The sequence below is a fragment of the Elgaria multicarinata genome, chromosome 20 (genome assembly GCF_023053635.1).
Source record: "Elgaria multicarinata webbii isolate HBS135686 ecotype San Diego chromosome 20, rElgMul1.1.pri, whole genome shotgun sequence".
In the NCBI taxonomy this organism is placed as follows: domain Eukaryota; kingdom Metazoa; phylum Chordata; class Lepidosauria; order Squamata; family Anguidae; genus Elgaria; species Elgaria multicarinata.
Genome location: NC_086190.1, coordinates 8590275 through 8605762, shown reverse-complemented (window position 1 = coordinate 8605762; position 15488 = coordinate 8590275). Strand labels below are relative to the sequence as shown.

At 48.1% G+C, this 15488-nt stretch overlaps 1 protein-coding gene across 1 annotated transcript in view; it reads right to left on the bottom strand.

Moving 5' to 3' along the window:
* Positions 1–1983: 1983 nt before the first annotated feature.
* The window catches only part of SLC45A1 (solute carrier family 45 member 1), a 30543-nt gene continuing 17038 nt past the window's right edge, over positions 1984–15488 (bottom strand). The window contains exons 5-8 of the mRNA XM_063145154.1: positions 11233–11386; positions 9350–9526; positions 4013–4218; positions 1984–2298 (exon numbers count right to left, since the gene is read on the bottom strand). Coding sequence (XP_063001224.1) covers positions 2032–2298; positions 4013–4218; positions 9350–9526; positions 11233–11386 — 804 coding nt within the window. The 3' untranslated portion in view covers positions 1984–2031. The remainder of the gene's footprint in view (positions 2299–4012; positions 4219–9349; positions 9527–11232; positions 11387–15488) is intronic.

Here is a 15488-nt window from a genome sequence, read left to right as displayed (position 1 = left end):
GATTTTGCTCTGACTTTATACTGTTAGTTTTACCCTACCCTGTGCCTGTTTGGTGCATTCTCTTCCCCTCCTTATTGTTTTATTATGATTTTATTAGAATGTAAGCCTATGTGGCAGGGTCTTGCTATTTACTGTTTTACTCTGTACAGCACCATGTACATTGATGGTGCTATATAAATAAATAAATAAATAATAATCATCTTCCTGGTGCAGAACTAGAGAGAGACACCCACTCAGTTGAATGTATCCAGAATAAAGACGTGTTGTACCTGACCAAGGAACTCTGCGTTTTTAGGAGAGTTTGGCTGTCTCCTAGGGAGAAGAACCTAGCAATTTTGGCTAACATAGGCACCGGTCCAGGAGGTAATGTATGGGGAACACTTAGGCTAAATTGTCTTCCACAAAACCGGTCCCTGGTGCCAAAAAGGTTGGGGGCCGCTGCTTTAGGATACTTCATTCCATCCTCCACATCCCGAAGTTTTCTGTTGTTCTTTTCCAACACACAACTTTCCATGGCTACTGAGCATGCTCAGACCTCATTGTACTGTTGGGGAGGGGTTGTCTCTTTTTTGTATTTCTCCAAACCTTGGGGTTCCCCCAGCATGCTCATATCACCCTCATTTTTCATTATTATTACGTGTTATAACCTGCTTTTTTTTTTCCTCTTGCAAGGAACTCAAGGTGGCTTACTTCGGCAGGATCTACACTACTGCTTTAAAGCGCTTTATAACAGTTTGGACAACTGTTGGGGCCCACGACACACTCCATACACAGTTGTCAAAACCATTATAAAACGCTTTAAAGCAGTAGTGTAGATCTCTCCATTTTATCTAGGGTGACCATATTTGGGAAACCAAAAAAGAGGACACCTACTGTGTGTGTGTGTGCGGAAGCAGCTTTCTGAGTCCTGCAGAAAGTACGTTATTCCCCCGCCACCTTAAAGAACCCGATTGGAGTGGAGGAGGGGAAAGGATTTCATTCTGCACCACCACCATCCACTCCAATTGGGGCCTTTTCTATAATGTCCACGAATGACCCACTTTCCCCTTTAAGACCTCAATTGGAGCTCGGGGTGGGGGAATGATTTGCCTCAAGAAAGCATGTCACTCCCTCCTGCCATGCTAATGGCAGCCTTAAAGAGGAAGGTGTGTCATTCCAGGACATTATTGAAAATGATAGAAAATCCCCCCTGACACCATGGAAAGAACAAAAACCAGGACAAATCCGGGGAAATCCTGACAGTTGGTCACCCTATTTTATCCCCGCGAGGTAGGTTAGGTGGAGAGTCAGTGACTGGCCCAAAGTCATCTAGTGAGCTAAACGGCCGAGTAAAAAGTAGAACCTGGGGTTTCCCAAGTTCCAGTCCAACACTCTAACCACTATACCGCACTGTTTGTGGCTGGGGCACTTCACCTTCATCTGCTACCAGAGTTTGCTGTTAGAGGAGTTCTTGGTGTTGTTCCTGATACTGTCAGGGTTTTTATTTGTTTATAATTTGTGCTTTTTCATGTTATGATTTTAAGTCCCTCAGAATGTTCCATTAATTGCTGCAAACCACTTTGAGTACCTATTTGGATGATATGGTGGGTTTGAAAACTATCATTGGCTAAAAATCATGCTCAGAGCCAGTGTGGTGACCGTTGCTGTATTATATGGGGAGACTCACATTCAAATCTCCACTTAACCATGAAGAGAGACAGTGTGGTGTACTGGTTAAAGTCTTAAACTAGAATCTGCATTTAGTCATAAAGCTTAGTGGATTATCTTGGGCCAGTCACTATTTCTCCACATAACCTGCCTCACAGGGTTGTTGGGAGGCTTAAACTGATGGCTGAGTTGGGCTTCCTTCTGAGTCGCTCTCCTGTAAGCCGCTATCCCCTTTGTTGAAAGACTCCCCGGCATCCAGGTGTGGTGGTATTTGTTTTTATTAATTGCACATCTCCGTTGTTATTCTCCTTTCATTGTCTCTCCCACTGCGCCGTGATGTTGATGTGGCGGCTGACGGTGTGGGACCACCACCCGCTTCCCAATTCATGCACTCAGCATAAGGGGCTGCTGTTCCTCGTCCAGCTCTTCGCCTGGCGATATCTCGTAAATGACACAGAGGGACGAATACAGGCAGCCAACAAAAGACACCACGCTGGCGAAGTACATCACCCCATTGGCACTGCCCACCGCAGCCGTCAAAGGCCCCATCACTATGGAGACGAGGATCTGTGCAAGGAAATACTGGCAGCTCAGGAGAGAGATGTCCACTCCCATCCCTCTCTTCGTGCGATCCTCATTCGATTCGGTAAACTGTTCGGAGAAGGAGAATTTAAAAAATGAAATGAAATGAAAAGACGCTTTTTGAAAGAAAAAAAATATAGAAACACATTTCCCCCCTCAATTGAAGTGAAACGGTCCAGTGGCTCCAATCATAACATATAAATACTGCTATGTAATGTGGTGAAGGACACCAGCTTATGGCTTTAAAGAGGGATGTGACAAATTCTTGGAGACGAAGGCAAGTCATGTCTCCCTATCCACATTCTCCACACCATGCATGATTTTGTATACCTCTATCATGTCTCTCCTTCGCCTCCTTTTTCCCCAAGCTAAATAATCACAGTTGTTGTAACCTTCCCTCATAGGGGAGATGCTCCAGCCCCTTGATCATTTTAGTTGCCCCTTTATGAACAAGTTGAAAAGAATTGGCCCCACTACTGATCCCCTAACTGAAGTACTTTGGCCACATAATGAGAAGACAGGATACCCTGGAGAAGAGGCTGATGCTAGGGAAAGTGGAAGGCAAAAGGAAGAGGGGCCGACCAAGGGCAAGATGGAGGGATGATATTCTGGAGGTGACAGACTTGACCTTGGGGGAGCTGGGGGTGGCGACAGCCGACAGAAAGCTCTGGGGTGGGCTGGTCCATGAAGTCACGAAGAGTCGGAAGCGACTGAACGAATAAACAACAACAACAACTGATCCCCACTATTGACTTGGGACCCCACTATTTACTTCCCTCCATCGGGAGAACTGACCATTTCTCTGCTTTCTGTTCTTTAACCAGTTGCTGACCCATAAGAGTATCTCTGCTCTTATTCCATGACTGCTAAGTTTGTTCAGGAGTCTTTGGTGAGGGACTTTATCAAAAACCTTTGAAAATCCCCCGCAATGCCTCCTTCCCCATTTGCTGTGAGGCCAGGGCAGAGAGAGCTATCAACGCCTCTCTGTGCCTTCGGCCGCGCAACAAATAGGAAAGGAAGAGACAGTGCAGAACATAATCATCCCCTGACAGAGGATGAGTTCGCTCTGTGCCACCACTTCCTTCCCCAGCAGGGCCATAGAAACAAGGGAGGGGACAGCTAAAGCAACCACTGCCATACCTGCCCCTTCCTTGTTTCTGTGGCTCTGCTGAGGAAGAAGGTGGCGGTGCAAACTCATCTCCTGACCAGGGATGATATCGCTTACCCGGTGGACAGATCTCCTCCCGTCTTAGGGGAGGAGACCCATCTGCCACTTGGTGCTATGGTGGTGGCCATGGAGGAAGATGCACCGCAGCTGCCGCTGTAGCAAGAAGCAGCAGATGGGTCTCCTCCACTGACAGGGCAGGAAATCCGTCCACCGTTTCTTGCTGTGGCAGCAGCCATGGCGCATCTTCCTCCACACAGCTGCCGTAGCAAGAAGGGTCTTCTACCCTCCCACCCCCATGGAATGGTAGCGCCCTGATAAGGTGAGGGGGACCCAGCACTGCCATTCAGTTGCGAGGGGGAGAGAGCAAAAGCCAACCCGGCCTTCATAGCCTACTCCATGGATGACTTCTTAGCATGTCGCCCAAGCGCAACATGTGAATAGTCATCTGTGGAGTGGACTATAAGGGCACGGTTGGCTATTGTGTCGTCCGAACGCTCCCAATACATTTACACTGTGTTTTAAAATCTGCTTCCCATCAGAGAGGCGAACACACTCTGTGGAGTGGAATGTTCAACATAACAAAAAATTGGCAACCCTAAAGAATCTGAGTCTTACCTTTTTACTCTGGTAATAGTCACACAGCAAAGAATAAGGAAGTGTGCAGAGCGTTGAAAATAAAATACCATATGTTACACATAGTGATAAAATCACATAGATATTTTTGGACAATGTTGCAAGGCCGGTGCCAAGTCCAAAGGTAAGATAAGCTATAAAATACAGTGTGCGGATGCTGAAGTATTCCTCCAGTTTTTCTAGCGAGGCTGTAAAACAGAATGAAGGCATGTGAATTGTCACCTCAAACAGGGCCAGCCCAAGACATATTGCTGCCAGGAGCCTGTGGGGTGGCGATGCCATTTTAGACCCTGGGTTGAATGGCCTCAAGGGTTGGGGGAGCGGGCCCAGCACAAGGTCTCTCTCCACCTGAGGTGAGACCTGCCACCACTGCATTGCAACACCAAAATCTCCTTCCCACTTCCTTACCTTTGCTACTGCTGCTGCTTCCACTCTATGGAGAGTACTATGGCTGCAAGAAGTGGCCGCAGGGCTTGTGGGTGGGTGGGTCCCTTGTAGGGTGACCAACTGTCAGGATTTCCCCGGATTTGTCCTGGTTTTTGTTCTTTCCATGGTGTCAGGGGGGATTTTCTATCATTTTCAATAATGTCCTGGAATGACACACCTTCCCCTTTAAGGCTGCCATTAGCATGGCAGGAGGGAATGACATGCTTTCTTGAGGCACATCATTCCCCCACCCCGAGCTCCAATTGAGGTCTTAAAAGGGAAAGTGGGTCATTCGTGGACATTATAGAAAAGGCCCCCATTGGAGTGGATGGTGGTGGTGCAGAATGAAATCCTTTCCCCTCCTCCACTCCAATCGGGTTCTTTAAGGTGGCGGGGGAATAACGTACTTTCTGCAGGACTCATATTATATTATATTAGATTGTAAGCCTATGCGGCAGGGTCTTGCTATTTACTGTGTAATCTGTACAGCACCATGTACATTGATGGTGCTATATAAATAAATAATAATAATAATAAGAAGAAAGCTGCTTCCCCACACATACACTAGGAGTCCTCTTTTTTGGTTTCCCAAATATGGTCACCCTATTAAATGTGTGCTGTAAAATCAGACATGTGACCAAGGCTATGTTTGGGTGGGCACAACCCCTTGGTACTGGACACGCCCCTGTGGGTGACCATGTTGTCCTCCTTTTTGGTTTCCAAAATATGGTCACCCTAGTCCCTTGGGATCCAGGCATTGCAGTGGGACTGTAGTTTATAACTAGAAAGGCCTATTGCAGTGATGAAGCTAGTCCCTGACTAGGGTGACCATATGGAAAGGAGGACAGGGCTCCTGTATCTTTAATACTTGTAAAGAGGGAATTTCACCAGGTGCTACATGCATACAAATGACACCTACTGAAATTCCCTCTTTATTAAAGCTGCAGGAGCCCTGCCTATGACCAGATACAAAAGAGGGAAGGGCTCTTGCAGCTTTAACTGTTGTGATGAAAATAATTTCACCAGGTGCTGCATACATACAAATGACATCTGCTGAAATTCCCTTTTCTCTACAACTGTTAAAGATACAGGAGCCCTGTCCTCCTTTCCATATGGTCACCCTATCCCTGACAGCAGCCACAGCAGGAGAGCAAGCTTCCAAAGCACCCGCTAGAAGCAGTGGTGGTGCGTCCTCCTGGTGGCAGCAGGGAGCAGAATGGTGCAATTTGCTGCTGCACCAATAAATAGAAGGCAGTAGTTTTTAAACGACTAATATATATAAGGTGCCTGAAAGCACACAACTACCCAAACCACTAGTGAAGAGAAATGATTAACAAAAAACCCATTTATTATTATACAAAAATTACAGAAAGGCTGATGTATCCCATCGTTGTTAAACAATAGTGATGTTGGGTACTATAATACAATAAACCAATAATTGGAATGATATTCCTACTTAAAGACTATACAAGTCTATAATATAGCCCAACAAAATCACACTAACACACTTTAGTGTATTAGACACATTTGGCAATAACATCAGTACATAAACATATATTCACAGATCTATTGTAAATAAGGTTTGTTCTTATTATATTTTGTTCTTTCCAGCGTTGTAAGTTGTCTCTGCAGAGGCCACCAGTGAGGGAGGAAGCAGCAGCCGGGCACCTCTCCACCGTGCCTGGGTCCAGCTCCAGCTCAGAGCCCCCTCCCTCCTGCTGTCAACTGTCTCTGCAGAGGCCACCAGTGAGGGAGGAAGCAGCAGCCAGGCACCTCTCCACCGTGCCTGGGTCCAGCTCCGGCTGAGAGCCCCCTCCCTCCTGCTACCAACTGTCTCTGCAGAGGCCACCAGTGAGGGAGGAAGCAGCAGCCAGGCACCTCTCCACCGTGCCTGGGTTCAGCTCCAGCTGAGAGCTCCCTCCCTCCTGCTACCAACTGTCTCTGCAGAGGCCACCAGTGAGGGAGGAAGCAACAGCCAGGCACCTCTCCACCGTGCCTGGGTCCAGCTCCGGCTGAGAGCCCCCTCCCTCCTGCTACCCACTGTCTCTGCAGAGGCCACCAGTGAGGGAGGAAGCAGCAGCCAGGCACCTCTCCACCGTGCCTGGGTCCAGCTCCAGCTCAGAGCCCCCTCCCTCCTGCTGTCAACTGTAACTGCTGAACTTTGCAACTAAGATTGTAGTGCCTGAATTTGTTTTCCTTTTCCCCCTCCTCCTCCTCCCTCCCAATCCCCTTTCCTTTTGTGTCATGTCTTTTAGATTGTAAGCCTGTGGGCAGGGACTGTCAAGAAATACTTTTGTAAGCCGCCGTGAGAGCCTTTTTTGGCTGAATGGCGGCATAAAAATCCTTAAATAAATAAATAAATAAATGACAGGATTTTGCAATATATTTCCCGTTTTCGCTGCTCAAGCTTCATCGGAACAAACACTACAGAGATAAGAATATTATTTATATAATCATCACATTCAGTCTAGATATCTCTATAATTATAAAATCCAAGCACTTATTTCTAATTCAGCCTAAAAATCACTCACCCATATCAGGTTAAACCATCAATTATGAAATATTCAGCATCCTCAAAAACTTTCTTGCGGGTGTGAAAACCCCTTCAATTGAAGGCTGTAAAAAACCATATATGATTGTTTATATTCATATAAACATATATGAATATATGTTTATGTACTGATGTTATTGCCATATGTATCTAATATATTAAAGTGTGTTAGTGTGATTTTGTTGGGCTATATTATAGACTTGTATAGTCTAAGTAGGAATATCATTCCAATTATTGGTTTATTGTATTATAGTACCCAACATCATTATTGTTTAACAACGATGGGATACATCAGCCTTTTTGTAATTTTTGTATAATAATAAATGGGTTTTTTGTTAATCATCTCTCTTCACTAGTGGTTTGGGTAGTTGTGTGCTTTCAGGCGCCTTATATATATTAGCAATTTGCTGCTGCTGCTGCTCTGCCACCTGATGTGGGTGCCTCACCCTGCTTCATTGGTGGGCCTGCCCTGGGGATGAGATGGGGGGCTTTAGACAACCACGTGTATTGCTTCAGCAGTAAAGCACACAATTCATTTTTCTTCTGCCACCCTCCCACAACTATTCCATGCTTTGCATCTGCCTCAAAAAACTGGATAGGTTGGAGCAAAAACTGACAACCTTATAGACTGTGCATGTGCAGTTTCATATTGTAAACTCACTTGATTCATATCACTATCATGACTAGAGGAATAACACTGAGTTTGCTTCTGCTGTGGCCAGTGTCAGCCCTGGTGGCTCCCAGCACGTCCATATGCCACCCCAGGTGCTGAGGCTGGCCCTGTCTATAGCACAGCCATTCTTGACACATTTGGATTCCTTGCTGGGGTTGGAGAAAAAACTTCTTTTGGATGGCTGTAACTAAAAAACAGTATTCACCTAGGATTTTGGTTTTTTAAAAAAAAACACCTAACAGATGTGTGTGATACCACATAGTTTGACCTTTTGTCTTATATAAAACTTGTATTGTATTGTATAAAAGCAATTCTACTTGTGTACGGTTGTGTGCTTTTCAGCATTGTCTGTTCTTGTTCTCTGTGCAAATGTTGTCCTTTTGGTGCGTTGTTCCGGTTTGCTGCTTCTCCATCACCTGTCACTCTCTGGTAGTCATTTGGAGGCGGGTGGGAGGTCTACAGGGGCCTGTACTTCATCCCCAAGATCTAACTCTGGCTGTATAACAGGCAGAAATGGGCCTCACTTCCACCCATCCCAAGGCTAGTAGCTGCTTGAGCAGTCTATTCCCGTTATTCCCTGCGAAAGGTGCTCTCTCAGCCTGCTGTAAACTTTGCTCTGCAGTGGACTGTCCTACAGCAGTACTTCAAAAGCAAAAGAGGGTTTTTATTTGGAGGCAGGAAGGGGGGTATCGTTGGATGTCTTGCAGGGGTTATTTGGTTAACTATATCCAAGAAAGGCACAATTGCCCTATAATACGTTAACAACCGTATTACAAATTAAGCTTGTCGGCATTGGAATGTGCTTTAACTAGGTTTGCATTTAACAAAATTCCTCTTCACCACAGGTGAACAGAAATTCCACACAGACCAATCAGTGGACTAGCAGAGATGGCATGGATTGTTCTACCCCTCCTCAGCCTGTCCAGTTCATTTCGTAGGCAGGGATTTTTTTTATTACTAGCCAGCAGACTACTAATTTTTTAATTTTTTTTTTTTTGCAGACTTGTAACTTTTGTGGTCTTATTTACAAGGCTGGCCTTTACATACATGCACAGACTTTTACATTGACTACCTTTCCCCTCCTGTCTCAAGCTCTAACTGCTAGAAAACCCAGGGACCCAAATATAATAGTCTTGTATAACCCCAAAGTGCAAAAGCATCAATGACAGGAAACAAACGTTGCTTTATCCAAGGTGCTTCCAGGTGAAGGACTCCTAGTGCTGAGGACCAGAAGGCCTTGTGCAGCTATCCTGAATTTTTTTCTTAACGGATTATTTGCAGTAAGAGAAAGATGGAAGAAGTGATGGAAAAACACGGGAGGGATATGAGTTGAAGACAACATCATCTGGACCCCCTATAAAATCCTGTGAATGAGCCAAGTTGATGGAGTCATAAAAGCCTCATCTGGAGACACTCGCAGCCTCCATCGGAAGATCCACTTGCAGCCTCCTCTCCTTGTCAACAGCGATACAAAGAGCAATTTATATGTTCTGCCATTGCCAAGGCACCCAGGCCAGGAAGTGGTGCAGCCCTCTCCTGCCTCCTAGTGCCCTCCACCCCCCTCCCATCTTTGTGCCTGCTAACGTAGGGCTGCCTCTGGCCAGATAGCTGATCCCCACCTGCCCTGCAAGGTGTCCAGAGTCAAAGGTTCAAGAGGGTCTTTTTGTACCTGAGTAAAGTGCAGCACTGAACGCATAGATGCACATGCCCCAACAGCCCATGGTCACACCGGCATTGTACTTCTGATACTCCTCTGAATCGTGCGGGGCTTTGGGGTCCCCTTGAAACACCACTTCCCCCATGAAGTCTGTATAAAACAGAAGCATCCCTTCGAAGGAGAGCCAGCCTAGGGAGGAATCAGAAGACAGAGAGGGAGGGAGCATGACTCGCAATAACGGAATTCTCCTCAGAGGAGAAAATCACGAGCCCGTTATACAATGTTATGTCTTTAAATCCACTGGATGTGGCTGTCTGCAGTTTTTGTCAGCAATGCCTCACCACACCACTGAATGACAACTCCACCAGTGTGGTCCAGAAATCAATGGTCCCAAGGGAAGCCAAGCAAGCATTTTTATAGATTCCAGTTTCCCAATTTGACATGTATTGTGTTCACATAGTAGGTTACTAACTAGGGTGACCAACTGTCAGGATTTCCCTGGATTTGTCCTGGTTTTTGTTCTTTCCATGGTGTCAGGGGGGATTTTCTATCATTTTCAATAATGTCCTGGAATGACACACCTTCCTCTTTAAGGCTGCCATTAGCATGGCAGGAGGGAATGACATGCTTTCTTGAGGCACATCATTCCCCCACCCCGAGCTCCAATTGAGCTCTTAAAGGGGAAAGTGGGTCATTCGTGGACATTATAGAAAAGGCCCCCATTGGAGTGGATGGTGGTGGTGCAAAATGAAATCCTTTCCCCTCCTCCACTCCAATCGGGTTCTTTAAGGTGGCGGGGGAATAACGTCCTTTCTGCAGGACTCAGAAAGCTGCTTCCCCACACACAAACTAGGTGTCCTCTTTTTTGGTTTCCCAAATATGGTCACCCTATTACTAACATGTTTCTAAAATAAAACAATGCATTTCTAAAAATGGAAAAATTTCTATGGAAAAATATAGCAGCAGAAAAAATCCCAGAAATGTCCCATGTAGAACCTTCCATCACCACCTTGATAACCCTGAATCCCTCTGCCTCTAAAATTCTTCAAAATGTTCTCTGTTTCAGTAGAGTTGTGTGCAAATGGCCCCTCAAAATTCTCCACTGTATTTGTGAGCAGAGAAAATTTCTGCAATTTTCTCTAGGGAAGAGAAATTATTCAGTCGTTTCTCAAGGGTGGGGCTCACCACTAGCACAACTTCTTCCGCCCTCCCAACCAAGGTGTTCTTTTTTCCGCCATCGGAGCACGTGGCGGCAGCAGCAGCAGCAACTGCGTTGGTGGCCTTGTTACCTTTTTACAGACTGCAGAATGCCCCAGCTGCCCCAGTAAAATGGTGGAGAATATTTGGATAAAATTCTACAAAACGGCCTTCTTTCTCAAGGATGAAATAAAGAAAAAAATGCATAAAACGTTATCAAAAAATGTTTTCTGAGAATTTTCAGGGCAGCTCTGTTTCAAAAATACAACGAGCTGCACCTTTTAGCAAGCAGAATGGAGGGATCTTACTTTATTTTTATTTATTGCATTTATATCCCACCTTTTTTCCTTCAAGGAACCCAAGGTGGCGTACATAATCCTCCTCCTCTCCACGTTATCCTCACAACAACAACAACCCTGTGAGGTGGGTTGGGCTGAGAGTCTGTGACTGGCCCAAAGTCACCCAGTGGGTTTCCATGGCTGAGTGGGGACTAGAACCCGGATCTCCCGACTCCCAGTCCAACACTTTAGCCACTACACCACACTGGATCCAGTCCTCCACATTTCTCACCACAGCATACATAAAAATAGCAGTCTGGAAATTAGGCCTGAAAAGCAACTGCCCTGGAGCCATTCTGAAGTCCCAGGGTCCCACGCTAGCTCTCCAAATATGGTCATTGCAAGAGAACACAAGTTTACCTAGGAAGTGGTTAATGCAGAGGTTACGCAGGGCTTTGGGCATGTGACAGATGGTTGAACAAAGCAGCTTCATTGAAAGCGGCTGTTCAGAAAGTTCGCTCGATCCATTCAGTTCGCTCTCGTATTTTACCCCATTCAGCAAAATGTTTGCTACCTGCATCACAAAGAAGATTCACAAATCAGCAGAGATGGAACACCAAAACTACAAACAACAATGAAGCGTATGTTGCACTTCTCGGCAACTGGTCCCCACCTGAATGCTCAACCCAAAGTGGCCTGTCACCAAGACCCATTGGAGAGGCCACCAGTGAGGGAGGAAGCAGCAGCCAGGCACCTCTCCATCGAGCCTGGGTCCAGCTCCAGCTGAGAGCCCCCTCCCTCCTGCTGTCAACTGTCTCTGGAGAGGCCACCAGTGAGGGAGGAAGCAGCAGCCAGGCACCTCTCCACCGTGCCTGGGTCCAGCTCCAGCTGAGAGCCCCCTCCCTCCTGCTGTCAACTATCTCTGGAGAGGCCACCAGTGAGGGAGGAAGCAGCAGCCAGGCACCTCTCCATCGAGCCTGGGTCCAGCTCCAGCTGAGAGCCCCCTCCCTCCTGCTGTCAACTATCTCTGGAGAGGCCACCAGTGAGGGAGGAAGCAGCAGCCAGGCACCTCTCCATCGAGCCTGGGTCCAGCTCCAGCTGAGAGCCCCCTCCCTCCTGCCACCAACTGTCTCTGCAGAGGCCACCAGTGAGGGAGGAAGCAGCAGCCAGGCACCTCTCCACCGTGCCTGGGTCCAGCTCCAGCTCAGAGCCCCCTCCCTCCTGCCACCAACTGTCTCTGCAGAGGCCACCAGTGAGGGAGGAAGCAGCAGCCAGGCACTTCTCCACCGTGCCTGGGTCCAGCTCCAGCTCAGAGCCCCCTCCCTCCTGCCACCAACTGTCACTGCAGAGGCCACCAGTGAGGGAGGAAGCAGCAGCCAGGCACCTCTCCACCGTGCCTGGGTCCAGCTCCAGCTGAGAGCCCCCTCCCTCCTGCTGTCACCTGTAACTGCTGAACTTTCCAACTAAGATTGTAGTGCCTGAATTTGCTTTCCTTTCCCCCCTCCTCCTCCTCCCTCCCAATCCCCTTTCCTTTTGTGTCATGTCTTTTAGATTGTAAGCCTGTGGGCAGGGACTGTCAAGAAATACTTTTGTAAGCCACCGTGAGAGCCTTTTTTGGCTGAATGGCGGCATAAAAATCCTTAAATAAATAAAATAAATAAATAAATAAAGACACACTGTTTGGCTCAGTAACTAGCTGGAGGTTAGGAGGCATAAGAATCACCTCGTTAGAACAGGCCATGAGCCATCAAGACTGGGGAGAGAGTAGACAATCACCACCCTTTTTGAATTCATAGACTCATAGAATCATAGAATAAGCAGAGTTGGAAGGGGCCTACAAGGCCATCGAGTCCAACCCCCTGCTCAATGCAGGAATCCACCCTAAAGCATCCCTGACAGAGGGTTGTCCAGCTGCCTCTTGAATGCCTCTAGTGTGGGAGAGCCCACAACCTCCCTAGGTAACTGATTCCATTGTCGTACTGCTCTAACAGAGGGGTACCATAATGGGGTACTATCACCCAGCTTTGCCCTCCTGGGTACTCGGTGCAGCACCAGCACTGACTTGAGGGCCGGGGAGAGGGGGTTGCCGTGGTCTATAGAAATACAATCTCCCTCTCTAGGCTTCCTGTTCAATTGAGTGTTGGTCTGGAGTGTTTGTACTGTGTGTTGGGTACTCGAGACAGATTAAGGCTTCTGCTGGTGTACCGTCCACCCCGCTGCCCATCAGTCTCCCTGCCTGAGCTGACGGAGGTTGTCTCAGATCTGGTGTTGAGGACCCCCAGGATGATGGTTCTGGGGGATCTCAACTTCCATGCTGAGGCTCCTGTATCCGGGGCGGCTCAGGACTTCATGGCCGCCATGACAACCATGGGGCTGTCTCAACATGTCATCGGCCCAACACATGCAAAGGGACACACACTTGACTTGGTTTTCTCAACTGGGCAGGAGGATGGTGATCTGAAAGTGGGGGAATTAACATCTACCCCCTTGTCATGGTCAGATCACTTTCTATTGAGGTTTAAACTTTCGGCCGCCTTTCCCCTCTGCAAGGGTGGGGGGCTAATGGACTCCGATGGATTCCAGAGGGCTCTGGGGGATTTTCTTGCTGGTATGGCTGGTGCTCCTGTCGAAGCCCAGGTCGCTCTGTGGAATGCAGAGATGACTCGGGCGGTTGACATGATCGCGCCCAAGCGTCCTCTCCCTCTGAGCAGAGCCCGGTCAGCTCCTTGGTATACACCTGAGCTGAGGACAATGAAGCAAGAGGAGAGACGGCTAGAACGCAGGTGGAGGAAAACTCGTGCTGAGTCTGATCGAACACGGGCTAGAGCTCACTATCGAGCCTATTCTGTGGCGGTGAGGGTGGCAAAGAGACAGTTCTTTTCCACCAGCATTGCGTCTTCTCAGTGTCGTCCGGCGGAGCTTTTCCATGTGGTTCGCGGCCTGCTACATTCTGGGCCAGGGCATGAGATAGTTGAACCCTCGGTAGCACGCTGTGACGAGTTTGCATGGCACTTTGAAGATAAAGTCGCTCAGATTCGTCATGAATTGGACACCACACTTAATGCAGCTCCACTAGTAGAGGCGTTCAGAGCGCCGTCCGGTTCAGTTTTATTGGATGAGTTTCAGTTATTGAGGCCCGAGGATGTGGACAAGGTGCTTGGCCAAGTCCGGTTGACCACCTGTGTGCTTGACCCTTGCCCCTCGTGGCTCATTACATCAAATAAGGAGGGGATCGCCGGCTGGGTCCAGGAGGTTGTAAATGCCTCCTTGAGAGAGGGAGTGGTGCCGGCCTCTTTAAAAGAGGCGGTAATTAGACCACTCCTGAAGAAGCCTAATCTGGACCCAGAGGATGTTAACAACTACAGGCCGGTGGCTAATATCCCCTTCCTGGGCAAGGTGCTTGAGCGGGTGGTTGCAGGACAACTCCAGGCACTCTTAAATGAAACGGATTATCTAGATCCATTTCAATTGGGTTTCAGGCCTGGTTTTGGAACAGGAACTGCCTTGGTCGCCCTGTGGGATGACCTCTGTCGGGAGAGAGACAGGGGGAGTGCGACCCTGTTGGTTCTCCTGGACCTCTCAGCGGCCTTCGATACCATCGACCATGGTATCCTTCTGGATAGGTTGTCTGAGCTGGGAGTTGGAGGTACTGCGTTGCAGTGGTTCCGCTCCTACTTGGATGGCCGATTCCAGAAGGTGGTGGTGGGGGATTATTGCTCTGTGCCGTGGCTCCTAAGCCATGGGGTTCCGCAGGGCTCTATTTTATCCCCTATGCTGTTTAACATGTACATGAAGCCGCTGGGGGAGGTTATCCGGAGATGTGGACTGAGGTGTTATCAATATGCGGATCATACCCAGCTCTACCTTTCCTTTTCATCAAACCCAGGTGAGGCAGTGGCTGTTCTGAACCAGTGCCTGGGCACGGTAATGGACTGGATGAGGGCTAACAAACTGAGACTCAATCCAGACAAGACAGAGGTACTGTTAGCGGGTGGTTCATCTGTCCGGCGAGGTGACGTTTGCCCTGTCCTGGACAGGGTTGCACTCTCCCTGAAGGATCGGGTCCGTAGTTTGGGGGTGTTCTTGGATCCAAAACTGTCACTTGAGGCACAGGTGAACTCAGTGGCAAAGAGCACCTTTTATCAGCTTAGGCTGATATACCAGCTGCGCCCTTATCTGGACAGAGATAGCCTAGCTACAGTTATCCATGCTCTGATAACCTCTCGTTTGGATTACTGCAATGCGTTATATGTGGGGCTGCCTTTGAAAACGGTCCGGAAACTTCAACTGGTACAAAACAGGGCAGCCCGTTTACTAACAAGGACTGGCCGATGAGACCACATTACGCCAGTCCTTTTCCAGCTTCATTGGCTGCCAGTCCAGGTCCGGGCCCGATTCAAAGTGCTGGTATTAACATTTAAAGCCCTAGAAGGCTTGGGGCCAGGTTTTCTGAAGGAACGCCTCCTCCCATATGTACCTACCCGGACCTTAAGATCATCTACAGGGGTCCTTCTCCGCGAGCCCCTGCCAAAGGAAGTGAGGCACGTGGCTACCAGGAGGAGGGCCTTCTCTGCTGTGGCACCCGGCTGTGGAACGAGCTCCCTAAGGAGGTTCGCTTGGCACCTACATTATATGCTTTTAGACGCCAGGTGAAGACCTTTTTATTCTCCCAGTAT